This window comes from Scyliorhinus torazame, chromosome 17 (assembly GCF_047496885.1).
Source record: "Scyliorhinus torazame isolate Kashiwa2021f chromosome 17, sScyTor2.1, whole genome shotgun sequence".
Taxonomy (NCBI): Eukaryota; Metazoa; Chordata; class Chondrichthyes; order Carcharhiniformes; family Scyliorhinidae; genus Scyliorhinus; species Scyliorhinus torazame.
The window spans coordinates 30965333-30987893 of NC_092723.1; the positions used below are offsets into that span (position 1 = coordinate 30965333).

A 22561-nucleotide genomic window follows, 5' to 3' on the forward strand; every position below is an offset into this window, starting at 1 on the left:
GTATTATAATTAAATAGGGGGAAAAATACAACTGACTATCTAATACCCTTTCATAACTACAGCCCCTTTACTTACACACACATACAAAAAATTGGTTGAGAGAAAATATTAATAAAAATACAAGGATAAAGGATCTTTGATGCACTGGGAAGACTTTCTGACCGTTAGGCCTTCAGCTGGGTATTTGTAATGATCTTCACTGCAGACTCACGAAGACAGCAGGCAACCGACAGCAGAGAGGGAGAAAACTTAGCTTCTCTTTTTTCGAGGGTCTCGAGCCTTCTGGCAAGATTGTCTACTTTTTCTGGAGATTCAGGATCATTTAAAGATTACAGCAAGGATGTGCCAACCACTCACTGGTTTTAGAACAATAAAACAGTTCTTTACTTCTCCAGCGAGAGAGAGACTGTTTTGCCTCCTCATCTTCCCTCAGACTCTCCATAATGATGGGTGAAGCTATGAACCACACTCCTGCTAAATCATTCCCCAAAAGTAAGCCTACTCCATCTACTGGTAACTTCTTAACCTCACTGACAACTACTGGACCTGGGAATAACTCACTGCAGTTACACTTTATAAAATGAAACTGGGATATTATCTCCATTTACCTTATTCACCAACACAACACCGTAGCTTTCATTGAACTCTCCGGAAGGAAATCCAAATCCCTCTCTAGTAAGAAAACCTTTCATAGCACTTGTATCCCTTCAAATAGTTATGGATTTGGCTACATCATTTAAGACTGTAGTTTAGGAGGAACTTCTTCACCCAAAGGGTTGTGAATCTATGGAATACCTTGCCCGGTGAAGCAGTTGAGGCTCCTTCATTAAATGCTTTTAAGATAAAGATAGATAGTTAAGTGTTATGGTGTTTGGGCCGGAAAGTGGAGCCTAGTCCACAAAAGATCAGCCATGATTTCATTGAATGGAGGAGCAGGCTCGAGGGGTCAGATGACCTACTCCTGCTCCTAGTTCTTATTATCTCCCATCTACCTCATTTTCCACTCCTGCTCCCACAGTAGTGTTTACCTCAGTTCTCAAAGCTCTAGCTAGAGCTACAGTCTGCCCTGTAGCATTCAGAAATTTTGTTCCCTTTTCAGAATACTCCGTATGAACACCAACAAGTCCCATGGGCTTTCCTCGCAACTTCCAACAGGCTGAACGAATGTGTCCCACTTTACTGCAAACGGTGACACCTCAGCCTTCATGTCTCACCTCCACCCTTCCTGGTCTGAGGAGATCATCTCTGAGCATTCCCAGCTATCCATTCCACACCTTGGCTTCCCACCTTCCTATCACTCTCCCACTTCCTATCCTTTTCAAAATTATGGGGGTGAAGGAGCAAAGGTTTATATTTATGGATCAGCTCATAATCATCAGCCATTATCGCTGCTCGTCTCGTGGCCATAACCCTTTGGTCTTCAAATTGGGTTCTTGTCACAGAAGGTGATGAATTCTTAAATTCTTCTTATAAAATTGATTTCTCTCGGAGCTTCAGAAGTAGATTCAACTCCCAATGCTTGTACCCACCTATTTAAATTGTTCTGCTAAACCCTTTCAGGTCCCGGCTGTTTCCTTAATTTCCAAAACTTTCACCTATATGTCTCTGGAACCACGGGCGGTATGGTAGCACAGTGGTTAGCACTGTTGCTTCACAGTGCCAGGGTCCCAAGCTCGATTCCCAACTTGGGTCACCGTCTGTGCGGAGTCTGCACATTCTCCGTGTCTGTGTGGGCTTTCTCCGGGTGCTCCGGTTTCCACCCACAAGTCCCGAAAGATGTGCTGTTAGGTAATTTGGACATTTTGAATTCTCCCTCAGTGTACCCAAACAGGCACTTGAATTAGCCCCCACCCTTCATCCCCCGTTAATGGGGATGCTTCCCCTCAGGCCACAACCCTTCGCACCCAGGTTGGCGCTGCCAGGGTGCTGCTCTATCCTGTCCCAGACTAGCCAGGGGCCTCCAATGGCCTCATATACCCCCCACTGTGATCATCAAGCCTGGTCTCCGCTTGTGGGGACCAGTACTAATTAGCGCCCGGATAAGGCCTCACCGGTGTGGCCAGTGACCCCTGGGAGCCGAGAGAGCGCAGCCTCAATCCGATCGCGCATATTTAAATGAGCTATATGGATTATCTGGATCACGCCTAGCGGGGTCGGGTGACTTGCGAGCAGTTTCACACCTGTGCGAACCCCAATTTGTGCCTCTCCCACGATACCTCCGCCGCAACGAGATTGGCACCAGATGCAACGCAGTAGGAAAATCGCGGTCCTAATATAGGTTTGGAAATTTCATTATGGTTCATTGATTGTACATTTGTGCCAATCGTACAAGTGAACTTCTCTTCCCATATATTTAACCAAACTCTGAGAGATAGTGTCCAGTCTTTTATTCTCAATCAGCTACGTTATTTTATATTGTTTTCTTGAATCTCCCTGGGAATCGCTCATGGTGTTGGAGACTGCAGCATGTACATTGCTACCTTGGCTTGTCCCTTTAATGATACTGTTCAAGTTGTCTCGGGGGTGGGGGGGGGGCGGTGAGAATTTCAAATAATTACGGTAGCTTGTAGGTTGCTAAAGTCAATTTTGTGTCAATAAATCGCTTGAAACTTTCAGACTGTGGGTATTAAGAACCCAAGATGAAATATTGACATTCACCCTCTCTTTTAATGTTCATAAGAAAAACATTTCCCACTGCTTATAAATTGGACAGTTGCTTACATTCGCTTAAGTGCCACCGAATGAGATCAGTGGTGCATACTGATTGATGAGAATTGCAATTATTACATTCAACAAAAGCAGACCACAGCCATGAGCACCGTAAAGGGAATCATTAATGTAATGCAGCATCACAGTGATAGTTCTATTATGTTCCAAGGCTAGTACAGTGGTGCTGGGGTTTTCCACTGTAGCATATGAGAAAGAACATTTATATATTTGGAATGCACGGAACATACTCCAGCAGAAGAGCTAAGGTACCCTGCCAGCCTCAGGTGATCCATATGCAGCATTAGTCGGATGGGATATATAATAGACTGTATTCTGTGCTGGTAACACCCGTCCGAGCGATTCCGACTTCTCCAGTAATTAGCTATTCAGATTATTATTAGCCTGTCAGGACTATTTTCATGTAATTCTATTCTGTTCAACTCCATTCATCAGAGGAGATTGAAAATAGAAAGCTGTAATTAGTGTGGATCTCATTAAACTCTTCCAGCCTGTGGCACTCAGCCAGAAATCAAACCACATTATTTCTAATGGAATACAGATCGGTTCTATATTAAGAGCTTATTGACTAACATACTGTTCTGTGCCTGTGTACAGACTGAATCTTTCCTCAATATGCTGCTTTGGTCAATAGCTTCATAGTGTACACACAGTATTTCTTGTTCTGAATCAGCATTGGCCAAGGTAGACTGCATCTTGCAAACAAGTAAAACTCCCCTCACTTACTCTCTTCCACATTCAGGTTGCTTTTTTAATTGCTAAGCAATAAACACATCAGGTCCTGAATATCCTTGTAAGTTGGCTGGACGGCTAGTTCGTGATGTGGATGACAACAGCGCGGGTTCAATTCCCGTACCAGCTGAGTTTGAGGCCCTGCCTTCTCAACCTTGTGTCTTGCCTGAGGTGTGGCGACCCTCAGGTTAAATCATCACCAGTCTTCTCTCAAAGGGCTCCTCTGGACTGTGGTGACTTTTACATTTACATTCTTGTTAGTCATTTAAATCCTCAACTTTCTCAACATTTTCCACCCGCAAAATCGTTTTTTTTTTGCCATTTTCCATTGCTTGAAGTCCAAAGAGGGTGAGAATTTTTAAAACTATTTTTCTTTTATCTTTGTAATTGTGTACCGGCATATCGTACATGTAGAATTCCTGCAATCCCCAAAATGTAAATTTGTAGTAACGATGTCCAAAAAAGCGAGACCTTATTCCGATCAGCCATGATTTTATTGAATTGAGGAGCATCCTTCAGGGGCCGAATGGCTCCTAATTCATGTGCTTAATGGTCATCGTGCACTGAACTAACATTGGAACTCTTTCAAAGACAGCAGAGCTTTCAACCCAAGCACTGGCAAAGCTACAACCCTAACTGGGAATCAGGTAAAGGTTAAAATCGAATCACTGAGTTTAAATGACATCATGATCAACACAAGCTCTCCTCTAATGATATTTGATAGCACCAGAATAACATGGTTTGGTTACAGCCTTTTAACTTTCAAGTGCCCAATTTCAGTGTGTTGTTGCTGAAATATAGCTGCAATGCTGAAAGCTACCAAATTGAATATCTGAAAGCAATTTGTGTTTCAATACAATTAACAATAATGTGTCCAAACACAGCATGGATTTTACTTCACAGCAGTGCCAGAAATGTCTTAAAAATCCTGTGCCCATTGACATGCCTGCTGATGCAGCCATTCATAAAGCTTCAGCGCAGAACAGTATAGGCATGTTCGCCACCGAGAGCATGTTCCCCACCGGTCCCATGTTCAATAGCAATCGGGAGCTAAAATAAAAAGGTGCCTCACTTGCAATGTCATTGGCCAGCTTCACCAAGTCTGCCAAGTTCAGTGACTTCCACCTGCTCTTTCAGACACAGGATGGAAGATCAATTCCCTGTAGCTGGTGGGGATCTTTTGAACTTAGAACAAAGAAACAGCAGTTCCAAGATCAAGCAGCCCTGCCGACTGTAAGAAGTCATATGAAGATAAAGTCTTCCATACAAAATGGTGAAAATATGGTCCTCACCCGAAAAGATCAAAGCATTGGCTCTTTGAAGCCAGCAATCAGATGCACTCTGGACTCCCACTGGATTTTCTTCAAGGCAGCATACTTTATCTCAAATTTACAGGAAGATGCACCAGCTATTAAATGGTCAACTTGGAATACAATTTGTATTGAATTATACCGACAGGGGACTGGATTGAAATCAGCCTAACTCATTTTATTTCGGCTGTTGAACAGACAACAAATGGCCATTGGAGGAGCTTTTGTCCGTCTGTCTGCATTGGATCTGAATTTTGGACCCAGAAATAAACGGGCATTGTTGAAATTTATTACATTTAAAACTTAGAAATTAAAATATATTTAACTTCATGCAAAGCTTGTGTTTTGCCGAAATGCTTGTAGTACAGTGCTAAACTCTGATTGACAAGTTAAATTGACAATAGAACAAGAAGAACAATAGAATATTACAGCGCAGTACAGGCCCTTCGGCCCTCGATGTTGCGCCGACCTGTGAAACCAATCTAAAGCCCATCGACACTATTCCATTTTTGATAATCCTGTTCAAATTTTAACTCCATCGCATATATGCTTTGTGTGTTATTTCACACGAAAGGACAGCTAAGTCTGCTACAATGACACAAATTGTGGAGGCTAAAAGGATTAAATATGAACAAAACATGTGGGAACCACGGAGGACAGGCAGCATCTATGGAGAGTGAAATAGAGTGAATGGACACGATTGAACGGCCTTGTTGCCCTCGGCTCGGTGACTCAACAAGGCCGTTAAATCCCACTAGAGGCCTCTTGCGAGATTTGCGACGCTCAAAATGCATCGAATGAGATCTCGTGAGACGTCGTTATCTGGATCCCACTGGGCGAGATCCAGATTTACATATTTAAGTGAGCCGTTAGGTTCATTTAAATATGCAGATGCCTGATTCTCCCGAGGCCAGGAACTAATGCCTGCGCCGGAGAGATCTCACCATGACGCCGTTTAGCACTGGCCTAGGTAGTGCCAGAATGGCACCTTGTCACTGCCCAGATGGTACTGCCGAGGTGCCCAGGGTGGCACTGCCAAGGACCTAGTCCTGCGGGGTATCATGCCCATGAAAGATGGGGATAAAGGGTGGGGGGGTGAAGGGCAGGTATGGAAGGAACCTCTGGAAGGTTGGGGGGGGGGGGTGTGAAGCTAATGATCCTGAAAAGGTGGGGGGTTGCCCTTAGCGACCCCATAGCAGGTTGTCCTCAGCGCTGGAAGGGGGTTTGGGGTAATTGTGGTGTGTGTGGGGGGAAGGGGGGGGGCATTGCCCGTGAGTGGGGTATGTGGAGGTGGCCCAATCTCGGGTTGCTGATCTCACCAGCGAGATCAGCTTCCCATTGCTAAAAAGATTTCTTAGTGTGGGCTACACTGGGAGAAATCCCCTCAGCCCAAACATGCAGGTTAATACCAGTGTGGATCTCACTGAAAAAGCCAACGAGAAACTCCCGCCAAACTCACCAAAACGACACTTAGAAATGTTTTCGTTAAATCGAGCTAATGTATCATGACGATAACTTTTGGTAGATGATGTGGTGATATACATCACTGTAAGTACACAAAGGGTTAATGTACATACACTACACCTAGTTAGACACTAGAGGGAACATCAGAGACATGACACACAGACAGTCAACCAATAGGTCAGTAAGATAGGACACGACCAATGGGCAGTCACGATACACAGAGGTGACACTACCACAGGAGGGCATTACACCAACCCATATAAAAGGACACATCACACATGCTCAGTCTCGTTCCAGTGGAGACACTCAGTGAGTACAGACACAGGGTTGATTGAACATCACTCCCACCACGTGGATTGTAGCAGTCTGGTTAGGCAGTCTGAGTATCTATAGCAGGATTAACAGTAGCGTCGAATCCAAGTAGGAGAATTGTTAACAGTAATAACGTGTTAAAGTTATCTCCAAGTCTGAACCTTTCTTTGTCAGAGTGCACATCAGGGAAGCAGCTTATGCTACATGGGACTGGAGAATGGCACCACCCACTGAGATGTATGTAGGCACATGGGGCGGGATTCTCCCAGCCCTGGGCCGGGCCGGAGATCGGCGGCTGGCCTCTCTAGCTGGGGGCTTCCTTTCCTACGCGCTGGGCCCTGTAGCCCTGCGCCATGTTGCGTCGGGGTCGGCGCGTTGAAGGAGGCCACTGCGCATGCACTCATTGGCACCGGCACCACTGCACATGCACGGATCCCGCAGCGTGCGCCGTGCTGGCCTCCTGTAGGGGCTAGAATTAGTCTTGGCAGCGGCCCGTTCATGCAGTCGTAAAACGCAATGGAGTTTACGACAGCGTGGACACTCTGCCGCGGGATTAGAGAATCCCGCCCATGATCAGAGAACAGTCAGGAATAACACTAAGTTGCTAGGCTGCATGGTGGGAGGAACACCATGCACCATTCTTGGAACTTTAATTGGCCAAAGGCTACCAATAAAGGTGTTTGTGTTTAAACACAAAAGCCTCAAGATCTCATCAACGAGCCACCATCACCCATATTGAGTACATAACATGACTTGATACCAGAATGGGATACCGGCTGCTGATCGTTGGTGATCAACAGCGATAAGATGTCAACTAAATTAAGGAACACAGAATGGTACCGAAGGTATGGAACACTGAAGCCTAAATAGAGAGACACGCACCTAAGAAGAGATATTGCCAGAGCCCAAGTAATGTGGAATCAGAAAACATAGAGGGTTATGAGATAGGCGAGCAACAGAGAGACCACAGCAAGACACCTGGTCAGAATCCGCAAGGGTGAGCTGAATACAGAAAAGTACCTGTGCTTACATGTTAGACCAGGTGGAGGTCCCGGGAGGCTTAGTGGCTTGAAGAAACTGAAAGACAGGCACAGCAAAACTGTGAAGAAAGAAAGCTGGTAGAAAAGAAAAATCCCTGTAAAACCGACCAACTGAGTCAAAAGTTTAAAAATGAAACAGAGTAAAAAAAGCGAAACTAATCCTGGGCAGCAGGAAGCTAGATTTTTAGTTAAAAAAACGAAGGAGAGTTGCTGCAAAGTTCAAAAACCAGAGCACACAGAGAATGGTGCTACAGCTTTAAGCGTGGGAAAAAGGTAGTCCCGAACAGACAAACAAAATGGCTCGTTTGAAAAAATAAACAAGCCCTGCAAATGGCTGAAAAGAAAATAGCAGAGATTGCTGAAATGGCCTCCCTTTAGAAAAAGTATAAGTTTAAAAAAAGTTCAAAAAGAGCAGCCACATTCTGGCCAAAACACCAAAAGTGCAGAAAAACAGAGACACTGCCGGCAGCTCCAGATAGCTGCGTGAAAAATAAACAGTGACAGTCTTAAAGTGGCAATGCACTCAGCGGTAATATCTTTAAAGTGGAAACACACTTCAAAGTAGCAACCCAAAGAAGAAATGAACGGCTATGGTCATGAGGGAAGACCCTGGATAGAGGGCAACGCTCAAAAAAAGATCCATAGACAACTGAGTCTCCATGAGGAAGGCAACAAAAGACCCCACAAAGAGGGCAACGAAAGACCCCACAAGGGAAGAAGTATGTCGAAGAAACAAAGCAGTGCAGTTCTTATAAAACTGAAATAGAACAACTGAATTTGGAACTGTCAAGTCTCAACAAGGAAACAGAAGAAACCATTCACAGCCTTCAAAAGGAAGTTGCAGAAGGGAAGCTTGACAATGAGAAATTAACTGAAGAGGTAAAAAAAATATTGAAATTGGCAGGAGAATCAGCAATTCAGACACACAGAGAGAACCTGAGATGACGTGCCAGAACAAGATTGCTGAAATGGTCACTATAATGGAAAAGCACAAGCTTTTATGTGATAAAATGTTCAACGAAAAAGATGCCGATTTGAAATTCAGGAAATTCACTGTCAGGGCACCCGCCTAGGTGGTCTTCCTAGAGGTGGTCAATTAAATGGACGGTGAGGGGATGTTCCCGAGGCCGCAGGTCCAATTGGAAGGCCTGTAGCCTTAGAAAGATGTTAGTTCCCATAGCAGAAATGGGCATTGCCCCTGCATGAGGGGAAACATAAATCTCCATTTGAAAAAGTATTCAATTTGATAAAAAGAATAATAGCCCCAACTTCTAGGTCTTCTATGTGGAGTGGAATGGCATGGCTGGCAGCCGCTGTTGTGACCTGCTGATCGCTGCTTCTCTGGTGCTGTGTTCCGGGAAGGGAAATAAAAAAGTGCCACAGTCTTAAGGGGCCCCTTTTCCTTGGCCAGCCACTAGCAATGTCCCTCCAAGCACCAGCCAGGTTTGGACATCAAACCGGTCCACCACTGGGAAGATCGTGATAACCTCATAAATGGCCACGTTAGTTTTGCACCTGCCACTGCTGGACATGTAAAGTCTGCCAGTGGTGACCTGCCTCTGGAAGATGCTGCTGGGTGGGTAAACTCTGCCAGTGGTGACCTGCCTCTGGAAGATGCTGCTGGGTGGGTAAACTCTGCCAGTGGTGACCTGCCTCTGGAAGATGCTGCTGGGCGGGTAAACTCTGCCAGTGGTGACCTGCCTCTGGAAGATTACCCAATGCTGATATTTCTGACTTCCCTCCCAGTCCTGCCTTTAAGTCCGCCCGTGTTTCAACAGGAAAGAATGTGTTCAATTTTTTAGAACATCGTTTGCTCCGTTACCTTAAGCATATACTCCGGGTTATACCTGAATGCAGGGCCTCTCTGCATTGTTGCCTGAACATACAAAGGAACAGAAGTAGGTCATTCAGCCACTTGAGCTCGTTAGCCATTCAATTTGAGCATGTTTTATCTATGCCTCAACCTGATTTATCCATCTTTGCTCCATATTCCTCAATAACCTCAGCTAACAAAAATCAATCAATCTGACTCTTGAAAACCTCAACCGACCCACTATCCATAGACTTTTTTTTTTTAATTTAGAGTACCCAATTACTTTTTTTTTTCTAATTAAGGGGCAATTTAGCATGGCCAATCCACCTAACCTGCACATCTTTGGGTTGTGGGGGTGAAACCCATGCAGATACAGGGAGAATGTGCGAACTCCTCACACACAGTGACCCAGGGCCGGGATTCAAACCCAGGTCCTCAGTGCCACAGTCCCAGTGCTAACCACTGCACCACATGCCACCCCTCTATCCACAGACATTTGAGGACAATTCCAAATGTATTCTATCGAACGCGTGATCAAGCATTTCCTTATTTCATTTCTGAATGGCCTGGCTCCAATTTTAAGATTATGTCCCCTTTTACTTAAGCTCCCTATACAAGGAAAAAGCTTTCCTACTGTACCTTATCAAATACTTTTTATTATTTTAAACATCTCAATTTGATTATCCATCAATTTACTATTACTGGAGGGAATACAAACAGAATTTGTGCTCCATACAACTGAAGCATAGCTTTCTCTCTTTTCATTCCAGCCCTTTGGAGACGAAGGCCAACATTCCATTAGACGTTTTGATTGATTTTTGTAACCTGGCCACTGGCTTTTAGTGATTTGTGTACGTGGGCACCCAAATATCTTGCTCCCCCACAGATCTTAGTTCCTTACCATTTAGCAAATACTCTCATTTATCTTTTTTGATGCCAAATTGGATGACCTGACAATTCCTCTATTAGCTCCTTTTGCCATAGTTTAGCCCACTCACTTAATTGATCCATATGTTTCTTTGTGACTTCCTGCTTGCATCTATTCGCACAAGGCCTTCTTATCTGTCATTGGTTTGAATCCAATGCAGGCTTGAAAGGTTAATGCTTCCTTTATTTTTGCTAATTGAGGGCAGCACGGTGGTGTAGTGGTTAGCACTGCTGCATCATGGCGCTCAGGTCCCAGGTTCGGTCCCAGCCCTGGGTCACTGTCCATGTGGAGTATGCACATTCTCCCCGTGTTTGCGTGGGTTTCGCCCCCGCAACCCAAAGATGTGCAGGGTAGGTGGATTGGCCACGCTAAAATTGCCCCTTAATTGGAAAAATGAATTGGGGACTCTAAATTTTTAAAAAATAAAATAAAAACTTTTGCTCATTGCATATGTTTACATGATCAGTATAGCTGGGATATGTCTGGAAGTACCGACAGCTCCATTTTATATGATCCTAAGTTGATACAAATTATTCGAACGCATCATCATCTGGCTGCCATTGGTTGCAATAACAGAGTATTGGGCAAATTTTGTCCCTTTTAATTTATGACATTTGAAATTGCTATTTATGCGATGCATCAATTTAGTATTTTCCTACAGCCGATGATAAATTATAGCAGGAGATACTTGCCCTAATGATATCAACCATGCCAATTATTTTCAGTACAAAACAGATCTGGAATAGGCATAATAAAAAATAATGAATAACGGTAAAGTTCACACCTTATGATTGCGACTCAGTTCACTCAATAAATTAAATGCCTCCGCTAAGAGCGAAAGGACAGTTCCAACTCAATGCTGAATGATCTTCTAGCTTCTAGAATGTTGGGCATCGCATTTGCTTTTTTTTCCCCCTCACCTGTAAAACTCACAGGTTTGATTCCCAAACAGTACATTGACACTGCTGCCGGCTCCAAGATATTTTCCCGTAATCGTTACCATCGTCCCCCCAGACTCAGGACCTCGACTCGGGTTCAGTTCCTCCAGAGAAGGCTTCTGTCGAAAGGAAACGAGGAAACAAAGACATCATTTAAAGAGAAATAGAGACAAAGGGCTGATTAAAAAATAAAATTACTTCTCCAGTTTGTTCTGACTGATGCTATGAAAGAATTTTTTTTGCATGATGTATCGTTCTTATGATAGCATAGCCAAAGATCCTTGACTTACATTTATTTAACTCCCCTTCTTCTCCCTTCCCAAGGGCGCGCTGTAGAATCTACATATCTCTGAAGGCTGTCATCTTTGAAGGTTTGAAAAGAATACCTTCAATGACTGCCCCCCTTTTCATTCATTTAACTTTTACCGCCAGCACTATCAGCTTGAATTATACAGTTGGTTTTGCAATGCAGTATTTCAGAGACCACCTGAAAGGCGTTTGGAACTGCATTAACTTTTGGAATAACAAAAGGCAATAAACAAATTACCATAAATGCCTTGGGCAGTGGAGCCCATTCTTCAAATAAGTGAGCTTAGCCCCCCCCCCCCCCCCCCCCCCCCCCCCCCGCTGAATGGCTAACCAACAAAAATAAATAATAGCTTCTGATACATGTTGAGAAAAGGTGATTTTTAAAGGAATCTATTCACTTTGCTTTCGCTCTCACAACATGGTTCCAGATCTGGTGTACATTACCAAAGGCAGCCTGAATAATATTAGCTCAAACAGTGTCAGTCAAATTTGCTTCACGAGAATAGAATCAATCCCTCATTGTGATGCTAATCAAATAATCAGAATATTCTTTGATGGTTGGTGAAACACATTTTGTATGAAGGAAATAGAAAACTTGTGAAAATGTTTGGGGCACTGCGGTAAAAGAAGTTGGGAAAACGGGAGTCCAGCCTGTTTTTTGACAAATGTTAAGAGTATAAAATGCAAACAAATTACTTATTTAAAGCATCAAAAATTGTAATGATAATCTTTTTTTAATAAAAACTGAATTTAGGTGAGACAATTTGGTTATTTAGTAATTTGGTATTGTCCAAAAGTGATAGATTTCAGCTTTCACAGAAATTTCTGAAGGCAATATTCGGAAAAGAATGCCTTCAATGATCCTCAGGGAAATCAATATTGCGGTACATAGAGACATTGATGCATGTGCATACCCGCGCAGTGTGTTTATACATACCATACACCATTATATCTGCCAGCAATGAACTGCAGTACCTTAAATAAATTCAGTGAAACCTTCAGCTTTCAGACCAAATCATACAAATCTTTGTGCTGCAGGTACCCCAATACACAAATTGAAGTTCTCTTATTTTGAAAGGTTCGGTATTTTCCATGAAATTGTGCGCACGAGAACTTTATTAGGGCAAAATATTCCCAGCTCACTTGATCTACAAAATTCCCAGTGTTCATGGAAACTCAACTATTTCATGATGCTCAGAGAATCTTTGGAGTCATTTGAACAAACCATGGGTGCACTTCCCTTGAAGTTGGGATGACGAGAACATGAGACAAATAAATTAAGTAATTAGAGATGGGAAATGCAGGAGTGTAAACAAACAAGAATAATGCAGAGAAATAACAGACAGGTAGATAGAGAATAGGTAAGGATAGGGAGATACTAGCACACAGAGTCAAACAAGTGCCCCACGGAAGTACAGAAGACAAAGGCAACAACAGTAAAGACCGAGAGGGAAAGGAAGATATTGTCCTTGTTCGTGGCTGGGATTTTCCGCTGTCGCCGAAAGCGAATGGAGCTTTGCTGGAACACCAATGTTCAGAGTCCGAATTGGGTACTACAATTGTGTGATCGGAAAGTCAGAAATTAAGAACATTTTGAGTATATTAAATTCTTATGCCAGTTGGGAACATCAATAAAAAGTTGTAACTATGTCTCTTTTTCTCAGTGATTATGGTTAGATTTGATCCTGACTATTATGCGAGTAGAGTAACTGAAATGGAAATGTAACAGACAACTAAGAAACCTAGGTAGAAGGATTAAAGCCGGTCACTGAAGGAGAGAAGATAAATCAGGAAGCACTTATTAGGTAACGCCACATCATGGGGCGATTATAAGATAGAAGTGAATTCTAAAATATAAAGTAGATTGTACAAAAGTGACAAAAAAATCTTAATTTTTTTTTATACCCTGGGATGGATTTTGTGGCAGAATGACATTTCTCAGCTGGTCACTGAGCAACTCATTCTCAGATTAACTCACCACAAAGGTATACTGCTGTGAAGACTCGGTCATAAATTCAGGTTTACACTCCCCGACACAGAGCTGCACGGGACCAGATTCTTTGTGAGGCCTCGCCTCCCCCATTTCACACACAATTCTGGCAAAGAAAGCATGAAAGTAAGAACACAGAATTAGAACATATGTCACCTTCCAGCACTTATATGCGCATCTGCCGTTAAATGGCTGCGTTCTAATTTTACGCTGACATTTTCTACTGAAATAAATGAATGCTCCTTGGCAGAGAGCGGGACAGATTAAGCTGCTGTCACACTCCTGCACAACTAACAAATTGTCCCCTACAGCAAAGTAGCACATGGCGAATTTCAATTATACGGGGTAAAAAGAAAACATGAAAATATAATACTAAGATTAACTCCGGAAGAAAGAGAATGCCGTACAAAGCCATTTATTACAATTAACCATCACTTTGGCTCTCATTTTGTAATATTCCATCATTCCACACAACAAAGTAATGGCAGATTAGATGAGCAAACTGAACAACAGTAAAAGAGAACTCCATGTCTTTCACAACCACTCTAAAAGCAATTTTCCAGAACAAAATGCAAACATCATTGGGTGCAGATTTTTTTTAAAAAGTGTGATTCTAAGACAATTTTTTGTTAAAATGTTACTGCCTCTTTTAAGCTAGCACAGTAATTCCAGAATGATTAGCATTCAACCCCAGACAAAATGTAATACAAAGGAAAGAATAATATGCTTTAACAGCACACAATTTGTCAAAAATATAAGTGTTTTTAAATTAATGAAATAGAATTAATGATGTACAGACATTTCTTAATTTTCTCACTTTAGGTAGAACTAGATGCTGATGAATGACATAATATTTGCATGAATCAATATTAGCAATGATTCTTTATTGTCACAACATTGCTCCTTCCTCGTAAAATCCCACAAACATATTTTCAAGGGGTGATGCACTAAATTGGAACGGCCTTAAGCACGCAACTCGTTAACATGGAAATTAATCACCGCCGATGTGGCTTTGCACGAGCCATTGGTGCCATTTCTACTGCCATTAAGCAGCTAAATCAGATAACGTCTCCCCCCCCCCCCCACACCCCCACCTCCATTACAGAGCTGAGCTTTGACAACTGAAGAGGGTTTAATCTCTGCAAGCAATGACTTTGCTGATTTTAGTGCATAATTAATATTAAAAATAGAAAGCAGTCATTTAGCAACATCCCATTGTGGTATTTCTCCAAGTTTAAATCAGCTCCAACTAAAATTGACAAAACTGCAAGTTGTTGGCAGAGAAGGTCCTTTCTTTTGGAAAAACCAATGAAGCACATGAATGGTCCCTCCCTCTTGTTGTTGAGGTGAGGGGACCATTCAGACCATCTGCACAAAAAAGTTGATTATTAGAAGTGAAAGTTAGCCAAAAGAAACTTCAAAGATATGGATATATTCAGCAGGTCTGGCAGCATCTGTGGAGAGGGGAACAATGTTAATGATTCTCAGGCCTGAGATCCTTCAACAGAACTTAAATCAGAATCAATTCTGATGAAAGGTCGGTGACCTGAAGCGCCAGCTCTATTTCACTTTCCACAGATGCTGCTCGACCTGCTGAGTATTTCTAGCATTTTGTGTTTTCTTTTTATTTAGACTTCTGGCATCTGCATTATTTCACTTCAGTTTAACAGGATTTAAAGTAGTGGGTCTTACTGCAATTATACAGGACCTTGGCGAGACCACACCTGGAGTATTGCGTGCAGTTTTGGTCTCCTGACCTGAGAAAGGATATATTTGCCATTGAGGAGTGCAGCAGAGGTTCACTAGGCTGATGCTGGGGTTAGTGGGTCTGTCTCACGAGGAAAGATTGGTTTGACTGGACCCGAATTCACTAGATTTTAGAAGGATGAGAGGAGATCTGATGCAAATGTATATAATTTGAACAGGGCTGGACGGACTTTATGCATGGAGTATGTTTTTCCTTGTTGGGGAATCGAGAACCAGGGGACACAGTCAGAGGATCCGGAGTAGACAATGTGGGACTGAGTTGAGGAAAGGTTTCTTCACTCGAAGGGAAGTGAACCTATGGAATTCTTTACTTCAGAACGCTGTGGAGGCCAAGTTAGTGAATGTATTCAAGAGAGAGATGGATCATTTTTTTTTAGCTTTCAATAGGATCACGAGTTATGTGAAGAAAGCGGGAATATGGCATTGAGATTGAAGATCAGCCATGATCATATTAAATGGCGGAGTAGACCCAAAGGGCTGAATTGCCTACTTCTGGTTTCTATGATACTGGGCGAGATTTCCCAGCCATCCACAAGCCAATGTTGGGTTTGGGACTTCATGGTGATATCCTTGCTTTAAGTATCTGTGCAAATATTCTAAAATGTCCCCCGTGAATCTGCACAGGTCTTAGTGTTTTAATTCTGGCCCAATTGTGAAACCTACCATTAGTGCTACACTCCATACTGCCTCCTGAATCAATGTCCTCTTTTTGCCATTTCTTGTTCGTTCTATGTTTTGTTCATGTTATGTTTCAAACCAGCACATTCAACATCCGCATGGACTTGATGGGCCAACTGACTTTGTGCTATGCCATAATAACTCACCCCCACGGCAGTTAGGAGTACTGTTAATTGTTTTCAGGTGAAGTTTCCGCCCCTTTCTCTAGTGAGTCCAGAGAGCAGCTGACCAATCAGATGACGGGCGGTTCTGTAACCCCAACACACCGAGATGCCCAGGCTAGTCAGGAGTTAAGAATCCTGGCAAGGAAGGCAAGAGGGACGGTTTCAAGAGGCTCGGGGCAGAAGGTTAAATGGGGAATTACCTGGGAGAGGGAGGAGGCAGCTGCCTACAATTAGCCCAGAAAGCTGCTAAAGGAGATTTCCCACTTTGCCGAACAGTAGCCTCCACAGCTAAAAGTACCGAGCCTCCCAAAGACATGGGTCTCCCTCCACCAGTGGTAAATTACCATGGCTAGTGGTGGATTAGGCTCTTAAGTGGCTAGAAATTGGTTACTTGATCTCAATAAGTTGGCCAAAGGCAGGAACGACACCTCTCCTGCCACACCCCCTACCATGTACAATTTCAAAAAGTCGTGGAGCGGGTAGGTATCGGGAAGACCGCCTGTTGGATTTACTGTGCGTCCAATCATCCCTTTAAACACGCCGCCCTATGGATCTGTCAACAACTAAGATGGTGACACCCTGAAGGATAACAGCAATATCCATGAAGAGAGGCACCTACTGGTTGGATGGATGAAATGGCAATACTGGCAAACCTGGATGGTTTCTCTTCAACCTTAGCTCTGCTTGTCCATCAAAAAATGACTCTGTTACTTCAAATAGTAGTAGAATTAAGGGCAAACATGCATTAATCACAGCGAATGTTAAACTTATCCAGCAGAATTTTGCAGGAGCTATCAGACTGTATATATTGCACCAAGTGTTGGCAGACCAATCTGGTTCATTTCATTTATTACACAGCTTGAATGCTTCAGACAAAGGTCTGGCCAAGGACCAGCGCATTTCTAAAGGTCAATGTGTAAATGCACCAATTGAGTGTTCAGTCTGGCTGCTTCGTGACAGCTTTAATTTTGAACAATGGAGTCATAAATCTTGCAGGATAATTTACTTCAGCACATGAAATATTGGGAGAAAATTCAGATAAACGGGAGAGGAGAGTGAATCTATTGCTTTAAAAGATATATATTTCCTAACTAACAAGTTTTGAAGAACAGATTCTGAATTAACAAAGGTGTACAGAACATGGAATTTGAGACTATAAGAAGATATTGTGTGTGCACTGTTCAACAGAATTATAAACTGGCTTCTAAACACCACATTTCCAATTTCACCGTGCACCTCAAGAGTTCAAATCATCGCCAATAACCCTACGCTCAATTGAAAAATTAATTATAGAGCTAGAAGTCATACTGGCAAATGCTTAAAATGTTATGGATGATCTTTTGTCCTCTAACTTAACAAAGGATATATTTTAACCTGTAGGTTAAAATAATGAGCTGGGGAATATCGCATATGTACTTTTAAATGTTTCACTGACAACAGCAATTTCGAGCCAATAATGTTCATATTGATTTTGAAATCTTATCTCAGAATTCAAAGCGTTAATCGCTGGTTTTCATGAATACAAATGTTCAATTGGTTAAAATTTATTGAGATTAGTTCCCAAAGGACTAAGCAGGAAACTGGTCTAAAGATGGAAGTCTAAATAAATCACTTCCCTCATATAGAAATTATTTTTTTATGAGGGAGTTAACTCTTACAGAGCTCAATTTATTTTAAACATGTTAAATGTTCGATTTTTGGCACTTGTCTGTAAGATAGCTTATTAATACCCACATGTTTAACAGTCCAAGGCCAGAGAGTATTCACTGCAACTGGAGAAGAAACTGTGAGTATAGATCTCTTTCACCCTCTCTACATGTGATTCTTTTACATCTGTGGCATTCTAATAGACAGGAAAGTGTAACAGTCCACAGGGGAATGCCAGGGCACAAATACCACGCAAGATTCAAAACATTTTTTTGAAATTAAAAATTGTCTCCGCTTCGAATTATGTTGGTTTCTCATGGATTACAGTTTTACAGAGTACTGGATGAGCTAGATGGTCTTTAGTTAGTGGGTGTCTTCAGTATATTTGGTCAAGGCCAAGTCCAATGTTGTCCTTTGTCCACCATTGGGGCATTTCTGCTGTGGCCCTGATTAACTGGACGACTCATGGGTCCTGCTTGGCCCGTCTAACTCACCCATTCAGTCAATGACATCAATCAATCACAAAGGCAAGTGTTCAACTCTCATTTTGAAATTTAACTTTCTTGAGCAAATTTTATATCAATACTGACCCGTTTCCAAGACTGTATTATAAAATAAATTAAGTAGAAACAATAAAATGCTCTGATTTACATTAGTAACAAATAATCTAATTAAATGCTCCTACAGTTACCAGTGCCTTTGCTACCTGCAAAATTACCAGTGGTAATATGATCACTGTCCTGTGTTCCATTGTATATATTTATTTTAAAAAGAGTTGGGTGTTAAAAACTTTAGAGTTGCATTATCATAGTTGACAAGCATTAACATAGTATTAGAATAGTTCAGTTTTGCTCATTATTCGGACACGGAATGCAACTGAAAAAATAACACTTGGAACATTATATATTGATCTGGATGCTCTGTTCTGGTGGCTAAAGACTAAGTGCTCCCGCCAGCAGAAAATCGACTGGTCCCCACTGGCGCTAGAAGCGGGACCCAGGTGAGAGTCTCACTTGTTTACCATACAAATATATGCATGAAGGAGAGCTCACCTGAATCCTGGCATCAGGCCGCCACTTTGATCTGGCTGCAGGCACCCCCCCCCCCCACACACACAATACTAATTCCGCCCCCCCCCCCCCAAACCCCTGGTAAGTTGCGGCATCCTCTCCCACCTCAGCCCCCAACCACGGGAATAACGGGTCCCATCCCACAACACATCCAAGAGGGTGCCCCCCCCCAAACAATCAGGGACTCCTTGCCTTCATCAGGGACCCCCCCATCAGTCATGAATATCAGTCGCCCACATCAGCCACCCCTGCCTGAAAGCTGAAGAGCAGTCCAAGCAGCACAGTGAAAAATCACTGCATTTTTATTCACCCGTGCCTACCATCTGCTGCCTCAGACAAATGTGTTTAAAGCAGTAGCTGCTACAAATGTCAGAGGGTTCCTCAAAGGACAAGCACATCTGAAAAGCCTTCAAATCCCGAGCCTTTGAAATTTCACACATTGCGCTGGCCAGTAATTGACAGCTTTATTAGTCCAAAGACAGGTGCTTGGTGGATTGTTTATCCATCTTTCCCTTATCTTATCTCAGACGCTTGAATGCGTCTCAAGTACCCTGCTTTGATACTAACCACAGAGTGTTTATAAACACTCTTGCTATGATTGACAGCTCCTCACGACATCAAAAGGAACTAAGTGATTTCACTTCCTCTTGTATAATAATAATTGTTATAATTGTCACAAGTAGATTTACATTAACACCGTCATGAAGTTAAAGTGAAAATTCCCTAGTCGCCACACTCCAGCACCTGTTCAGGTACACTGAGAGAGAATTCAGAATGACCAATTCACCTAACAGCATATCTTTTGGGATTTGAGAGAGGAAACCGGAGCACCCGGAGGAAACCCATGCAGACAAGGGGCGAACGTGCAGACCCCGCACAGACAGTGACCAAGCCGTGAATTGAACCTGGGACCCTGGCCCATGCTAACCACTGGGCTACCATGCCACCCAAAATATTTTCACCGCAGATAGGACTCAAACCCACAATCCCTGGCTTAGGAGGCCAGTGCCTTATCCATTAGGCCACTGGGGCTCAGGTCATCCTCACATTTGACTCTTACTCCCAAGGTTGGGGCGGGCAGCCCCTACTTGTCAGCCGGGGGGAGGGGAGGGGGGCAGTCCTCAAATGCACTTTGGAGGGCAAATCCATTTTGTACTTATCCCCTTGACAAACCTTGTGGTCCACCGCGTCAGGGCCATGCTTGGGCAGTCTTGCACCAAAGCCCAGTGGGTGGTTTTCCTATTCTGGGGGTGGGGGGGGGCGGAAAGGACCAGCTTCCAGCCCATTAATTACATTGAAATCAACGCAAATCACCGATTTTAACTGATAAAATATTGAATAGAATATAGATTTTATCCAATTCATACCTGTTAGAGCCAGATGATGCGAAGTAATAATTGGTAGATTTACATACATTATGAGGTAAAACATGATAGACTATTCTGCTCATCAATCATACTAGCAGCAATGGGTTCAAACTGATTGTAATCGTAACACAACACAGCTTCGTAATGCATTCTCTTCCTCCATGATGTCCAGGAACTATACAATCAGATAAACACTGGGCCTCACACAACATCAATTTAGTCATGCTGAAAGATCGAAAATCAGTAAAATCTTTTTCATTTGTCTCCTTTTTCTTAAATTTACAGCAGATGTGTTCGGTTTCCAGCTCAAAATAGTTTACAAAAATTTTGGCAGGAAGGAACATTCTCTGATCTTACCAAATGACATAATAGTTCCTCAACTGGTGCCCAGATCTGGATTTGATTTTAATGTGAGTTAGGAGTTACTGCATTCTGAAGCCAGAGCACTATAGCAGAGTCTAGTTGTTCATTGCACAGATCGCTCAAAGGACACAGTGAGAGACCAGGATGGGAAAGATGCACAAATGATAGAATGCAGTAATCAGAACATCTTTTGTTCAATTTCAAAATAATTTGACCAATGACATTCTTGAATGTAGTAAATCTCAACGTTATTACCAGAAATGTAAGGCACGTTTAAAAGGCTTTAATGTAGTCTTTTGTTACCGACCAATCATAAGCATAATTTACACTATTATAATGTACTATAAATTAGGAGAACACAAAATAGTGGGTGTAACAGGGGTTTTAATCTCCAATCAGTTTTCTGCCCCTGCCAAGTCATGCAACGGCTATTGTCAAAATCACAAATTACATCCCATCAGAATGTGACAACCAATCCTTCCAGGTCCTTCTCGACCGGCCTACAGCTTGCCACACATTCCTCCTCCAATGTCCAGCTGGGAAATTCTGCACTCTCCTTCTTCCATCCTACATATCAGAGAATCATCTACAGCGGGACTTTTCTTGCCATCCTGTATCGCTGGCCATGAATTTGGGCCTGCGAGCGGGGAAACGGGAGCCAAATCTCACGAGAATCGGAAAATGAGATTCTCAGCCACAAGATGTCCTGTTCAGATATTCCCCGTCCGCCTTTCACTGGCGACATAGCGAGGTTTCCACCCTTTAAATACATTTAAATGTAATTAGCAGCTTCCGCTCCATATCGTCCGCCCCCCCAATCTTTAGAATGGGGATTTACAACTGCTTCTCGCAAACGTACAGCAGGTGAAGGGAATCCTCCAGGGGTGCAGCTGTAAGCATAGGCCCCAGGGCGGGGGTGGGGGAAGAGAGACATTCCCGGGTAGCTAGGGGGAAGGCCCCTCTGGAGAGCTCCATTGTGATGGTGATGGTTAGTTGTGATGGGGGGGGGGTCCCTTGTATGCTGGGGGAGGGGGGTTTCCTGTCTTTTTAATATTGGAGATCAGGGCACCCTTTTCACCCCACCCTGCTAGTGTGAAGCCGTGAGCTATGCTTTCAAACATTTTTCTCCTCCCAAACAATTTTCAAAGTATGGCAGCAAAAGCCAGCTGTGTAGCCGGCGAGCTACACACAGTCCCCATTACAAACTCCATTCCCTAGCCACTGATCAATCCCTCTGCTTACTAACCTGGTTTGATGAGGGTATTGCAGCTGATGTCATGTGCATGGACCTCCAAAAGGTCACATAACTCGTTTGTCAGCTAAGTTGAAGCCCGTGGGATAAAAGGATAGTGGCAGCATGGATACAAAGTTTGGCTGAACAACAGGAAGAGGTGTGGCGAACAGCTGCTTTTCCAGACTGGACAGGGGTGTATAGTGAGGTTCCCCACAGCTTGATATTAAGGCCACAGCATTTCTTGATTTATATCAATGACTTTGACTTGGCATGCTGGGATCGATTTCAACATCTGCGGACTACACAAACTTGAACATTTTGTGAATTGTCAGGAGGATAGTAATAGACTTTCACAGGATATAAACAGGGTGGTAGAATTGGTAGACACGTGATAGTATAAATTTTGATGCAGCAAAGTGTGAAATGATATATCTTGGTGGGAAGAATGAGGAGTCATAGAATTTACAGTGCAGGAGGCCATTTGGCCCATCCAGTCTGCACCGGCCCTTGGAAAGAGCACCCTACTTAAGCCCACACTTCCACCCTATCCCTGTAACCCAGTAACCCCAAATAACCATTTTGGACACTAAGGGCAATTTATCATGGCCAATCCAATACACATCGATGATACAATTGTAAAGGGAATGAAGTAGCAGTTGGACCGAGGGTTTATGCGCCCAAGTCACTGAAGGTGGCAGGATAGATTGA

General features: G+C 43.0%; 1 protein-coding gene across 3 annotated transcripts in view; it reads right to left on the minus strand.

The window, feature by feature from the left end:
• LOC140393814 (plexin-A2-like) overlaps positions 1-22561 on the minus strand; it is a 582987-nt gene that overhangs the window by 125512 nt on the left and 434914 nt on the right. For all 3 annotated transcript variants that reach the window (XM_072480284.1, XM_072480285.1, XM_072480282.1), the window contains 2 exons: positions 13552-13669; positions 11247-11383 (listed from right to left, as the gene is read on the minus strand). In XM_072480284.1, the coding sequence (XP_072336385.1) occupies positions 11247-11383; positions 13552-13669 (255 nt within the window). The remainder of the gene's footprint in view (positions 1-11246; positions 11384-13551; positions 13670-22561) is intronic.